At 35.4% G+C, this 14,004-nt stretch overlaps 1 protein-coding gene across 1 annotated transcript in view; it reads right to left on the bottom strand.

Annotated features, from left to right (window-relative positions):
- TECPR2 (tectonin beta-propeller repeat containing 2) overlaps positions 1 to 14,004 on the bottom strand; it is a gene marked incomplete in the record, with an annotated part of 1,535,154 nt that overhangs the window by 1,065,479 nt on the left and 455,671 nt on the right. The window contains 1 exon segment of the mRNA XM_044074534.1: positions 5,621 to 5,794. Within this exon segment, the coding sequence (XP_043930469.1) occupies positions 5,621 to 5,794 (174 nt within the window).

Here is a 14,004-nt window from a genome sequence, read left to right on the forward strand (position 1 = left end):
ACTGTGTTATCAATTTAAGGACAAGAGACTCAGAGCATTTGGCATTTGTCTTCAGAACATCCAACATCACCAGCACTGCTTTGGTCTATATGCAAGTTTATTTTTAGAAGTGTGTTTTCTCTTAGATAGAGCTAGGAAATAGGAAGAATAGACTAGTTGTTTTCTTCTGTACTGATGCCAGGACTATTCTACTGCATTATTTTAAGCAATTTCCTGTGATCTCTGAACTCTTGACTAGCACTGTGTAGTAAAAAGTATTGTCTTGTGTTCTTATTTATTATTAAATATTTTTAAAACTTTCAACTGTGGCTACTTTGTGTAGAGATAATTTAAGGTCTAAAGTACACTGCATGTATACAGTGATAATGTCCAAGCCACCCCAAATAAACCTTGCTGTTCAGTCACACTTACCAGTTGGATAATATTGCACAGTAATAATTGGACACCCTTTGATAAGGGCCTTATTAGTAGCTGATAGTGGCTGGTGCCGGTGATTACTATCTTACAGCCTGGGCAGAAGGTCATAGCTGAAGAACCTGTGCTTGCATATAAAACTCATATACCAAAGTGTGTATGTGTATGTGTGTGTGTGTCAGCTACTTGGGCAGGGACAAGAAGCCAGAGAGGGTGCTGGAGGTTCTAGCTTGTCCACTAGGCTGAGATCTGGACTGTACAGCTGTGCCAGTGGGAAGTCTTTTGGGGATCTGGAGAGAAAGGGAGAAACCAGCTCCAGACTGACTGTGATCTGTGTGTGCTATTAAGGGAAATTTTACTTTACTATGTGTGTTTGTGTGTGTGTGTATTTGTTATCCTCCCCTATGTGGACACCCCTCACTGGTGTTAGTGGTGAGGATTGAGGATCCTTGATTGCTGGGCCAGTGCACGGGTGTCACAACAGTACTCTAAGGATGGAACAGATCTGAAAGAAGGTGGTATTTTGTTATATAAAAATAGGATAAATATACTGAATGGCTTACAGTTAAGGTATAGAAAGTGTGAGCTTTTCATGATCATTTTAACCTTAGACTTGCACCATTACTGAAAAAGTTTAATGAACCCTGATTAGTGTAGCAAGAGTTTTTTGATGTAATGAAATCAATCACCCTTCCTAAGCTAGAAATCAGCCCAGCTCATCTTTCCCTTGGAGATGAATATGGATTAAAAAAAACCCTTTCAAAGTAGATTTACTTCTGTTGAACTGTTAGCCTTCAGATGTCATCTGTGATGTCAGAATATGCCAGTCAGTATACATGAAAGTAGTTATGTGATAATCAAGGTGGTGACATTTGTCACATACATTTCCATGGGAAGAGGCATTAGCAAAAGGTGTCCTCTCTATTTTGTACTTTCTCTAGAACCTTTTTCTATGACCTTGACAAGTTCAGCTCTTGACAGCTTTACTACATCAGGCAGAACTTGTAAGATGACCTTGCTTGCAGATGCTTATTACTATTACCTCACTCACCCAGACAGATATCCATAACATTTGGTATGCTGTTAGAATCTGGCAGTTCTCTAATACAAGACAAACAGTAAAAATAATCTCTGCTGTAGCTTACACAGACTCTCACAGAAACTGTCAGTAAGCAAACATTTTATAAGCAGTACTCTTTCCTTTGTTACTTATTAACAAACCAGTTAGTTAATTTGGTTATGAAACATTTTAATTAAATGCTTAACTGTAGCACAACTTCAGAACAATATACATCTTAAAAATGGGGTGTTTTCATTTTGTCTAGATGTAGTCACAAGGTGGATTTTAAATGTCTTCACAGATATAAAGCACTAAATTTCTGCCCATTTAATTATTCTTGACCTACCTGATCTTCACAAAAACTGAGATTCAATACTATTAGCATGACTGACTGTACTTAAGTTGCTTTCTACACCTGGATATGTGGTATTATAAAACTTTTATTTTCCAATAACAAAGACTTGCAGAGACTGATAAGAAAATCTATTTAGAATTCACTTTTTTCTGTTAAAGAGCAAGTAGCGCACACACACACACACACTCATTGCCTAATTTTAATATTTTTTAAAAACTAAGCAGAAGTATAAATACAGTACTAGTGCTTATTAAAGATCTAGTAACTCCATCTTTCCCCACCCGATATTCCAATGTTTTCACTGCTTTTTCTCCTGCCCCTCTTTGCCCATCCATGTTCCATTTACTGACCTTCACAATTCTCACACACAAATTACCATTTTATCACACTTAATAGATTGCGATCTTTTGCCAGTTTGCCCATTTCCTGATTTCCCAACTTTTCTGTTTTAACTAGAACACGTCATCTTCATCTCTCATATTAATCCTTAGAAGGAACACTATGCACTTTTAAAATTTTACTGTCACTTATTTTATTTAGGAATCAACGTTTTTTTTCCCCCATTCCAATTTAACTTGCTTCACTCAAAACATTAGACATACTCTGGCAGTTTTGAAGTTATTTACATTATTTTGTGCCTAACTGCCAGATACTTCCTATGGGAGTTTCCTCTCTTCTCAAAGTCATTCCTCCTAAAGACTAACACAGTCACTTTTAATCTTAGACTTGATCAGTACATTTAATATGAACTACAGATTAACTGATTGTGAAGCTTCTAAAAGGCTACTTAATTCCAGGCTAAAAAAGCTCTCCACAGTCCTATCTAAGATAGAGGGTTTCCAATACATGTTCTAGGAATCTCTTTCAAGGCATTACAAATGTGCTTGCACCTAGATATGGCAAAGGCCAAAGCATTCTAGTTAATAACCAGCACTCTAAAATCTAATTTCAGCACTTTGCTTCACATATGCTTCCACTGTGTAGGACAGAGTGGAAAACTGGCAGAAATTCTAATAGAAACTACTAGATTTGAAAAGGACTCTCACCTGAAACTATTAACAATAAATTAAATAAGGCTTTATTCATAACTTAGACACATGTTACAAAATTAGGTCAAACATCTGCCAAAGCAGTATTTTATACTTTCATAAGATTACAAATTGATGATAGAATGCCTGCCTGCTGACTGTTATATAAAAGCAACTCAAATTTCAGGAAATTGAGACTCTCCTAAAATAGCGTTTACACTAGTTAATATATGTAAAAAGCATTGCAGTTATTACAGTGAAAATGCCGGCCTTGCCTCAGACTGCAGACATTCTTTAAGCCTTAACAGTCACTGTCTAAATGTGTAAAATTGCATATTTCTTTACATAATCATGTTTCTATAAAACATACATATACTCATATATATATATATATATATATATATATATATATATATACACACACACACACACACACACACACACACACACACACACACACACGGGTGCAGTATGTTTTACATATGTGTCAATACTGTATGCATACATATACAGACATTTACATCATATTTTATATATGTTTGTCTCTTACATACATATATATATATACATATATATATATATATATATACACACACACATATATATATATATATATACATACATATATACACACACAGAGATATACACACGTGTGTGTGTATATGTGTATATATATACATATATATATATATATATATATATATATATACATATATATATATATATACATATATATATACATACATATATACACACACAGAGATATACACGTGTGTGTGTATATGTATATATGTGTATATATATATATATATATATATATATATATATATATATATATATATACACACATACATATATACACACACAGAGATATACACACGTGTGTGTGTGTGTATATATATATATATATACACACACACACACACACACACACACACACACACACACACACACACACACACACACAGTTTTAAACTGTCACATGCTTAAAACAGCGAGAAGACTAGCAAAAGTGATCAAATACAAAAAGATCACAAATTGCTGTTTTTTTTTCATTAAAAGATTGCAGTACAGTAGGAACTGGGCATTTGCCCTTTCCTCCACTGTAGTAAGATCTCAGAGCTGGTATATACAAGTAGCTGAAAGTGTAGAAACTATTTTTTTCAGTATTTTTTTAAATGTGTTCCAGTACTTGAATTTCAGATAAATTTGTGCAAGTACTTTGAATTTGTTTTTTTTTTTTTTGAGGAAGATACATACATACAAACACGTACAGTGGCATAAATATCTTTACTCGTAAAAAGTTTTTTAGCTCTACAGTTTAGAACTCTTACTAATTTGAATCTATGTAGGCTGGATACTTTATGTCCATACTTCTTAGAGTGTTCTATTCAGTATTACTCATCAGTCTTTCCTATTTAACTACTTGGTATCTACTGCACCATTAATTCAGCTGTATAATACTTGTATGAGAAGTAATTATGTTTGTAACATTCAATCTGTTCAACAGTCACTATTTCATTACTGATGTAATATAGTCTTTTACAGCCTTGACACTGCATCTAATACATCTGCTTTAATTATTACTTCTGAGTTATTGTTCTCCAACTTTTGTAAATAATGCCTGCTGACATGTTCTCCACCAGTTTTGTAAAGTAATGCATCCTAAGTTGTTTCCAACTTTTTAAATAACATCTTTCATTGCCTTATGGCCCAGGTCATGCCTGAAGTGTGTCTGGACAAGTGCACTTACCTGTTTGACAAATGCATGTTATTTTATATAATTATGTATGCCCGCCTAACATGTATGCACACAAACAAACAGATATATGGCAAAGCACAGGCACACAGAAATGCTCTTTCCAAAGGAGACCATATTCCTCCAAGCTATGCAGCCACTTCTGAGAAAAAGGTTCCATTAAATGCCAAACAACTGCCTGACATTGATGGTATGACCTTAGAACTCTGCTGCTTGAGGACCTATTGTGCCCTCCTCATTCTGAACATCAAGCCCGGACAAATCTGGAGGAGAGCTCAAGTAGCTGCTTCAAGGGATGCAGCAGATTTTCAGACAAGCTGTACGTACACCCTCACACAGCCATACCAAGGTAGTTGTTGGGGTCCACCTCTCAGGAGTCTCAGTCTGCTGAAGGAAAAAGACAGACACGAGGAAGATACAACACATGGGAACCAAGAAACTATCTGCAACACTGACTAACCTCTACAAGAGTGTGACTAACATCTGTCTCCTATTTCATTCACCTTTCAATGGCACTTGTGCAAAAGATCAGGGGATGTAAGGGAGGCATTTGACTTCCATCATCTTAAGAGACGAAGTGAGCAAAGAACATCAATCTCCTGCACAAATGGGTGGCCAGGCTAAAACTTCAGAACTTTTGTGTCATATCACGTACCTCCTTCCAAACAATAATGACAATGTCAGTGCAGGTCTTGGCTTATTATCTGGAAGCTGCACAAACTCTTCTATAGCTTCATTTTTTTTAAACAAATACAGGAACTTTTTTCCATTATGAATGATGTCACAATTGAGATCCTGACTGAAACTGATAGAAAAGAACTGCTGGGGGCAGGGTCTAGGCATGATTTTCCAGTGCATCTCATGATGTTTCAAAGTGTACCAGCAGAGGATGAACACAACCACATTTCCCCCCTCTTAAATGTTCTACAGGGAACAGCAACAAACAGCATTAATTGAACAGGAATTATACTACCAAACCACAATTTGTGTATTACGGTTCATACCTGTTTGCAGATAGACATCCCCATTGGTTCGAATAATCCAAGCAGTATCATCACTTAGTGCTACATATGACACGTGGGACAATGCTTCATACCAATGTCGTTTACCCTTTATTGTAACTTTTCCGCAGGCAAAGGCTTTATTAGATTTCTGTTCAACCTTCCAAAGCAAAGTTCCTGTAAAAGAAAGGAATAAACTACTGTGAAAAACATCAAACAATGAAGGAAGCTTTGAGTACAGAAGGAGTAGATTCTGCATGGACAGCACTTCTATTAAATATTTACTAACTATGAATACATTTCATTTGTTTCACTGCACACAGAAACAACATCCATCTAGACCAACTTAAACTGCATGTAATATTCTACAGCTTCCCATTGCTACAGCAAGTCCTGAAATACGGAGACAATGTCCAAAAGATTGGACTTGTACATACCAAGTCTGACATGCCATTTCTCAGAATATTCCCTTTTCTCCAAGGTATGGCAATCTTGGAGTTGCTATACACAAGTTCAGGGATGTGGAGGGCAACCCCCACCCCACCAAAAAGGAGGAGAATAACGATTTTCAAGATTCACTCTTCTATGATTTTTTATTTTTTTTTGGCTTGTCAGCACTCTGCATTTCATGTGTCAACATATCAATACGGAGTCTGCTGCTAATGCCCTCTCATTACGCTTCTGCTGGACCAACCCAGGTGCAAACACCACCCCTGAACTTTTCCTTTCCTGCTCTGTTGCTAACATTTCAACTCATCCCAAGTGATGCTTCACACCAGAGTTACTGTTATCCAGCTGAACTACTCTGCATTTGTGTGCCACAAAGCTCAACTGCCACCTTTCTGACCACTTGGCCAGCCTTTCCAAATCTTTTTCAGACTCTTTCCTATTCTGATCCTCTCACTGTACCAATAAGAAAGAGTTTTTTTTGTCGTCTTTTTCTTTGTTTCCAAGTTCTTTATAGAACTTTTTGGGCCATCAATGAATTGCTATTTTTTTTTTTTTTTTTTTTTTTTTACTTGTATTTTATATTTATATGCATATCTCCTAAGTTATTCTGCCTGTGACAATACTGCTATAGTGTACAACAGATCCTGGTCTGTTTTGATACTGTGCGTTGCTTTTCCCACGTGTAACTTTTTTAAGATCTTTATCAAATTATCATTTCTGACAGACAAATGTAATAAAGAAAACAAGGCATTTTATGTCCACAGTTACAAATATATTCTTCTGTATATCATCAATCCAACATTAATTAAGTTGGTCAATTCCAGCCTTCCTTCACCAAAACATTTTTTGGTACGTACTGTTGCCATAAGTTCCAATATTTCTATACAATTTACTTCTATCCTTTTCTAAAGATCCCACTTCGAGTTCTTTTATATTCATTACAATATTCACTACTTCAAGTACAGATGGTTTATTATTTGATTTCCATTTTCTAGTAATTTCTTTTTGGCAGCCACCAGAATTAAGCTCAACAAGGCTTAAAAAATATATACTTACAACCACTTGCCCACCCAGTATTTCTGACAGAGTACATGTTCCCAGTTGTATCTTTCTTCCTCATCACACCTCACACATTTGCCATCTACCTGAAGAAAAATTCTTTGGAGTCTGCTTAGGGTATAAAAATAGCTATGCTAATACTTCAAAAGTCCTGACTCTTCTAGACTCTGTTGTATACTTGGGAGTCATACATGTTTCTTTGAGAACTGCTTATCCAGTCTCCCTTCCCAATCTATTCTAACCTCCTCTGACTCCTATAGTTATTGTGCAACATTTGAGATGTACTAAATTACTTTTTTTTTTTTTTTAACAGAAGCTGCTGTTCTAGACTAAAAACTATACCGGTGCAGGTGTTTCACTTAGAAAGGAAAAGAGGCAGGGATAGGAGAATCCTATCAATCCCTGACAAGACTGTTTCTAGCCTGCAGTCCAAATGTCTTATTGGCCTCTTCCCATTCTATTACCTTGGCTCCTTTGCCATTTTCCTCCAGTAAATTCCAGCCCCATTTTGCCAATTCTCTGTACAACTAATTGCAGTCATCCCTATCGGCAGAATCTCTTCTCCATTCAGTGATGGCTTAGTTCTTAGAATATTTTCTACTACTTTATGAATATAATATTTTGTATGACTGCTGTTCTCTTTACGGATTTGCATCCAAAATCCCATTCTCTCCTTATTTTTTCCCATTTCCTCCCAGCTTCATCATTATCATTATCATCATCATCCCTTTCCACTTCAAACTGTAGCTTTCTGGTTGTGTTATGACAGCCTTAACTGTGCAGCTCTAAAATATCCCTTCAAATCAAGTCACCTTAAATCACCTTGTTCTACTGGAAGAAGAACTTATCCCACTTGACTCTTGCCCACTTCCCCTCCCAGATAAAATCCATCAGCTCTATTACTACTCACAACCTCTCTACTGGTTGATAAAAATATGCCTAATTGTGTATAAAACTAATGGGACAAAACATATTTTTAGTGTTTGTATCTTGCTATCCAATAACCATAGAGAAGAGCTTCCAGTTACTCCATTTTTGTATTACCTGTTTAGTCTCTTCCCACATATCTTTTAGCTGCCATAACAGAATTATTTTTAACCCATACTCTTAAATACTTCATTTTGTAATGTCCAATAAATATAGGTATGTCTGAACTAATTCATGTGTGGGTACATAGTTTATACGTATAAACTTCATTTTATCTCCATTCATTTTATACACCAAAATAAAAACTTGAAACCACCTCAAAATATTCACACAACACCGATATCCTTTCCTGGTTTGATCAGGTACAAAACATTATCTGCAAATAAAGCCAACTTTTCTTGATGCCACACCAATTATACCCTTGAAATGTTGAGTCCCTTGTTCTCTCTGACAATGGTTGAAAATATAATGCAAATAAATGGGAAAGAGGTCACCCCTGCTGTTTCCTCTGTTCCGACGCAACTTATCAGAGAGGAACTGTCCCACTTTTATTGTTGCCTCCTATCCCTCATATTTTATTTGACATTTGTTGACCGGGTTAGTCTGACTGGATAATAGCCCTTTTTCAGCTGAGACCCGAGGAGAAAAGCTCCAAAATAAAAAAGAAACTAGCATAAACATGGTAAAAATATTCCAAAGAGAAGATGTTATCTAAACTAAAGCATGCATAGTGCAAACTATAAAAATATCAGAGAAAGCATACAAAATAACGTCATTCAGAATAATGCAGAATGCATACAACAGAGTACGGTCAGTTTTGTACATAAATAAAGATAAAATAGCATAAGAGATCACAAAGCTAGTGGAAGCTATAGGAGAAGCAGAAAGATTTAAAGGCATTAGTATATACAAGGGTAAAGACCCATGTGAAAAAGGCCAGTGAAAGGACAGCAGTTCAGGGAAGCAGAGAGAACAAACAGCACAGTATAAGGAAGCACAAATACTGTTAGCATAGTATAAAGCAGCAGCACAAAGAAGTGGGAGAGGCAGCAAATTTGTAAGGAGAGACGATATAATAGGATGGCTCATAAAAGAATGAAAATGATGTTAAGTGGGGTGATTACAAAGGCAGGACTAAGATTTGTAAAGGCATGCCCTTTAGGGTTGCTTTAAAGGACTTAGGGTTAGTGATAGATCTGACACTTAAAGGTAGTTTATTCTAGGTATTAGCTATGGAGTAACTGTAAAGAAGTTTACCAACATTTTTATTAGGCTTATAGACTTGCAGCAAGTGCTGTTGAGAGCTACTGAGAGCACTGTTAGGAGTGCAAGGTTGGATAAGAGTAAAGAGAGGGGCATGAGGAGGGTTTGTGAAGGATACAGTGTGCTATGAGAAGCCGGGATAGTAGAATTTATCCTCCTAATTAACCTTATTACTGTATCAGAGAATGCAAATGCTTCCACTGCCTTAACTCATAATCCCAGCTTACTCTGTTGAATACTTTCTCTGCATCAAGACCCAACAGTGATACTTTCTTGCATTCTGCTTCCCTCTGGATCATCAATGTTCAATCAATTTTGTCAAATGTTTGCCTACCCTTGACGAAACCACAATGATCCATATCTATTAATTTCAGCAACACCTTTGCCATTATTTTACTCATTATAGACAAACACTTTATAATCATGGTTTAAAACTGAAATGGGTCTCTATGAAGTTGGATTTGATGCATATTCACCATCTTTAAGTATTACAGCCATCACAACTTTTTTCCAGGATGTTAGTGCTGCCACTCCTTTTACAATATTAAACAAAATCTTCCAGATCTTTAAGTCTTTCTTCCATCCTAGCTTCCAAATTTCCACCAGAACACCATCTGCTCCTGGTGACTTTCCTGCAGATTGGTTTATACATCACCATTTGTACCTCATCTCCTCCTACTTTAACTGTAAATTGTTGAGCCTCATCATCTACCTCCAACGTTGGCATATTTAAGTCTTACATAAATATTTCCACTTGTGTTTTTTTTTTTTTTTTTTTCAGGATTTCCACATTTCTCCACTTTATACAAAATTTCATACAATTTCTGAAATTCCTCTACAAGATCTCTGGTTACTTTTCTTGGTGCATGTTCCCTACATTTGGCAACAATCCTTTCTACTTTCTGCTACCTAAGTCATTGTGGTAAAAGTTTTTTCCTTAAGCAGCTGTTTTTGATAATTCTGAACAGCAATTTTTCTAAGCTCATGCATTTTACCCAGCTACTACCTTTTTTCTCCAACACTCCCTAATTGCACTTCTTGCTCTTTGACACTCCCCTTATTCCCCTCTAAATAATTCTTGTTACTTCTTAACCATCTCTCACTTTTTTTTTGTACCCTATTTTTAAACTCGTTTCATTTTATCCCACTCACTAGCTATAATTCTGAAGAAGTTTCTATCTTCCCTAATAATTCTCAAATTATTTATACTACCCATTCCTTAAATTACTCTGTTTTTAACAGATAGGTGGGAAAGTGTTCATGCCTCATTTTTACTTCAATACCCTTCACTTTTATCAGTTATTACTGGTGCATGATCTGAACTAGTTATTGGTTGCGTGTCAAAGCTCCCAATCAAATGCACATGTTTCTGTGAAATATAATTTGTCTAGTCCAGACCAGTTACTGTACCCTTGGGGAATAATATGCAAATTCTCCCAAAGATCCTATTGAATCGGTGTCTTCCATACCAAATATTTTCAGAAGTTTCTTCAGAAATCTACCCTTACATTTTCCCTTCTAGGCCCCCAGATACCCACTCACTATTGCAAATCAAATTCCAGTCCCAAACTATAAGCAAAATTTCCTCTCGAAAGCGGATTATTTCTCCCAAAATATATTTAAGCTCCATGACAGCAGTTTTAGGTAGAATATACACACATGCCAGCATAATCCTCCTCCCTTGCCAGTAGTACCTTATTACTACAAATGTATTATTATCCTTTTTTTCCTCTTCTACTATTGGAGCTCTTCTAGAAATAAGTATTACTACACCCCGTTTCCTTTGTCTCTGATACGCTGCTGAATATCTATTCCAAAATCTTGTCTTTAGCAAATTCACATGCTCACCTCTTTCCAAACAAGTCCCCTATAGCACTATTTGCAAACTGCATTTCTTAACATAATTCAATACTCTTTCCTTTTTGTCTATATTTGTGAAAATTCATATTCCAACATAATATGAAAAGTGCCATCATTATAAGTTATTACTCCCGCTCATTACATACAATAGCTTTTTTTTTTAAATCTATTTCTATCTTTTGTGATACATGCACCAAATAATGTCTGGCAGACATATCTTTTATACATTTTTTTCTTGTCTTCTCTATTGGATCCCTTTTATTTACTTCTTTTCACTTAAAACATGTTATTGGACTTAGCCAAGGGTCTTAATCCAGACACTTATCTATGCAAAAGTAAAAGAAAACATATGAGCTCTACATATATTATGATCTGTGTGCCTTTATACCCCACACTGCACCTCAATAACCAAAGACTACGGCCTATTAACTTAAACATGCTTTTTTTTTTTCTCTTTTTGCATTTTAATGCCTACATTTCTCAACACTGAAAAACAAAGGCATGTTTACTTTAGTGTTTTTATCACATACAACAATATCTGATAATGCTTTTATATACATGTAATTTACATCATGAAAACAATATAAATACTATTAAGAACAGAAATGGTTTTACTTAGCGTCCTTACAAACATTAATGACATGAAGTGGGGCAAAGACTTTTCAGTTCCCCTCACGTTAAAGTGCATTCTTTCTACTTTTTCTTGTACACCCATATCTCACAAATGAGACTGATACTTTGCAATCTCACATCTCTATCAATTTCCATGTTGCTAGTCTTCTTCCTGTTTATCTCCATCGCCCAACTCCAGAGTCTGGTTCAACTCCAAAGGTACTCCCAATTCTTTTAGTCAAATCCTGTGCTTTTCTCAGTCTCTTCACATTTTGCTTTGGAAATTTTTTATTTTTTTTTTATAGACTTCACTGGCAAAGTCTCCCCATGAGCTTTACTAAAAGAATAATAAGAAGCAAGGTCCCCCTTCTGCTTGATGGCTCATTCTGTTGAACAAACTTCAGTACTTCCTCCTTAGCTTGTTCTGAATCAAAAAATGACTTTGCTGCTCCAGAAAAAAATATTCTTAAGACAGCTGGATCCAACAGCTTGAATCTCACTCCTTCCTCTCGACATTCCCTGATTGGTGGAATAAATCCACTTTTCGTCTGCCTGGTGTACAGTGAATAATCATTTTTCACAATCACTCGACTGTCTCCAACTTTTAATATACTTTCCCCATCTTCCACAGTTTTGTCAGAATCAACTCTTTCTCCCGGTAGGGCTACATCTTTACTAATAAATGTCTTGGCTGCTCTCAATGGTCAGGTTTGGAGCCCCTTCAATTATCAAATCCTTCTCTGTAATAAGACTCCAGTTGCTTATTTGTGTCTTCATAAAAATAATACAGTCCGTTTCTTCCAGTTTCTCTGGTAGAGCAAAAAATCTTGAGGTTTTTCCTATGTGATCTGTCCTCCAATTCTACCATTTTTTGAAAAACATCTTGCGCAGTCTCATACTCAAATAGATCCAAAGTGCTGCAAGATGATAGCAAATGAAACCACAAAATAATCGAGAAAAACACCTTTATAAAAACAATAGCAAAGCTTTCGGGTTACTACCCTTCTTCAATACTAATACAAAATTTAACAAACCAATCAAGTTTAAATAGAAGTCAAAGCAGTTACATGACATGCAGCCCAAAAATCATATGACCAACATACAATATATAAATAAAAATAAAAATACATTGAGAGCATCTTCCACATCAAAAAGTTAACAAAAGGTGAACTTGTCGTTGTGGAAGATGCTCTCAATGTATTTTTGTAGCTAATAAGGGGGATTTACTACTACCCACCATCCCAATTACCCTTAAGAGTAAACATTATACCTGTTACACAAAGGAGATTGTATATTTAGCTTACTGTACATTCTGTTGGGCTTACTATGTGGGAAAAACGGAAAGACATCTCCGTCAGAGGATCTATGAACACATGTATGATGTCAACAGTAAAAAGGAAATAAATGCACTTTATAGACATACTTGTTCATGTCCAGATGCCAATTTTAAATTTTGGATTTTGGAAATGGTCCCCAGGGACAGTAGAGGGGGTGATTGGGAAAACAAATTGTATTTTAGAGAATTAATTTGGCAGCTACGCTTGGATTCAAACACACACCCTGGGATGAATGACCAACCCTAAGACTAAGAGCTAACAAAGTAAAGCAAAATAAAATAAAATGAACAAAATTATAAACAAACTAAATGATAGGATATTAGAGTATCAACAATTTTTAGGTATGACTTTGTATAATAGAAATATGATGTACCAGCTTTTTTGTGTTGTATTATATTTATTCATTTATTATTACATATTTCACATTTTGAATGTATTATTATTTTAAATATATCTATATGCATGATTTTAGGTAGTACATTACAAGATGGGTCTAGTTTTTTCCATTAAATATATAAGCGTTTTTAGAAAATAACTTTTTAGTAATAGTTTTTGAACTATAAGATGAAATATGTGTTCTTGGTCTTACATTGTATATTTGTGTGTCATTAAGCACATACTTTTTATATTTTTTTATATCAAGCATATATTTTTTATATTCTGTACTATGCCTTTAACCAATTCAATGAATGAATTAATTGGAATTTTAAATTAAACAAACAGGTCCGCACATGTGGTTTCACTATTCTGATGAAGTTTCCAGAGTGGAAACGAAAGCACTTAATCAACTGAATTTTACTTTGTAAACTGGTTCTAACAAACTGTTTTTTACTATACACGGTCGCAGACTGAACAGTTCTGTGCTTTGCAACTACTATG

This window comes from Protopterus annectens, chromosome 6.part0, assembly GCF_019279795.1.
Source record: "Protopterus annectens isolate FY-2018-M chromosome 6.part0, PAN1.0, whole genome shotgun sequence".
Taxonomy (NCBI): Eukaryota; Metazoa; Chordata; order Ceratodontiformes; family Protopteridae; genus Protopterus; species Protopterus annectens.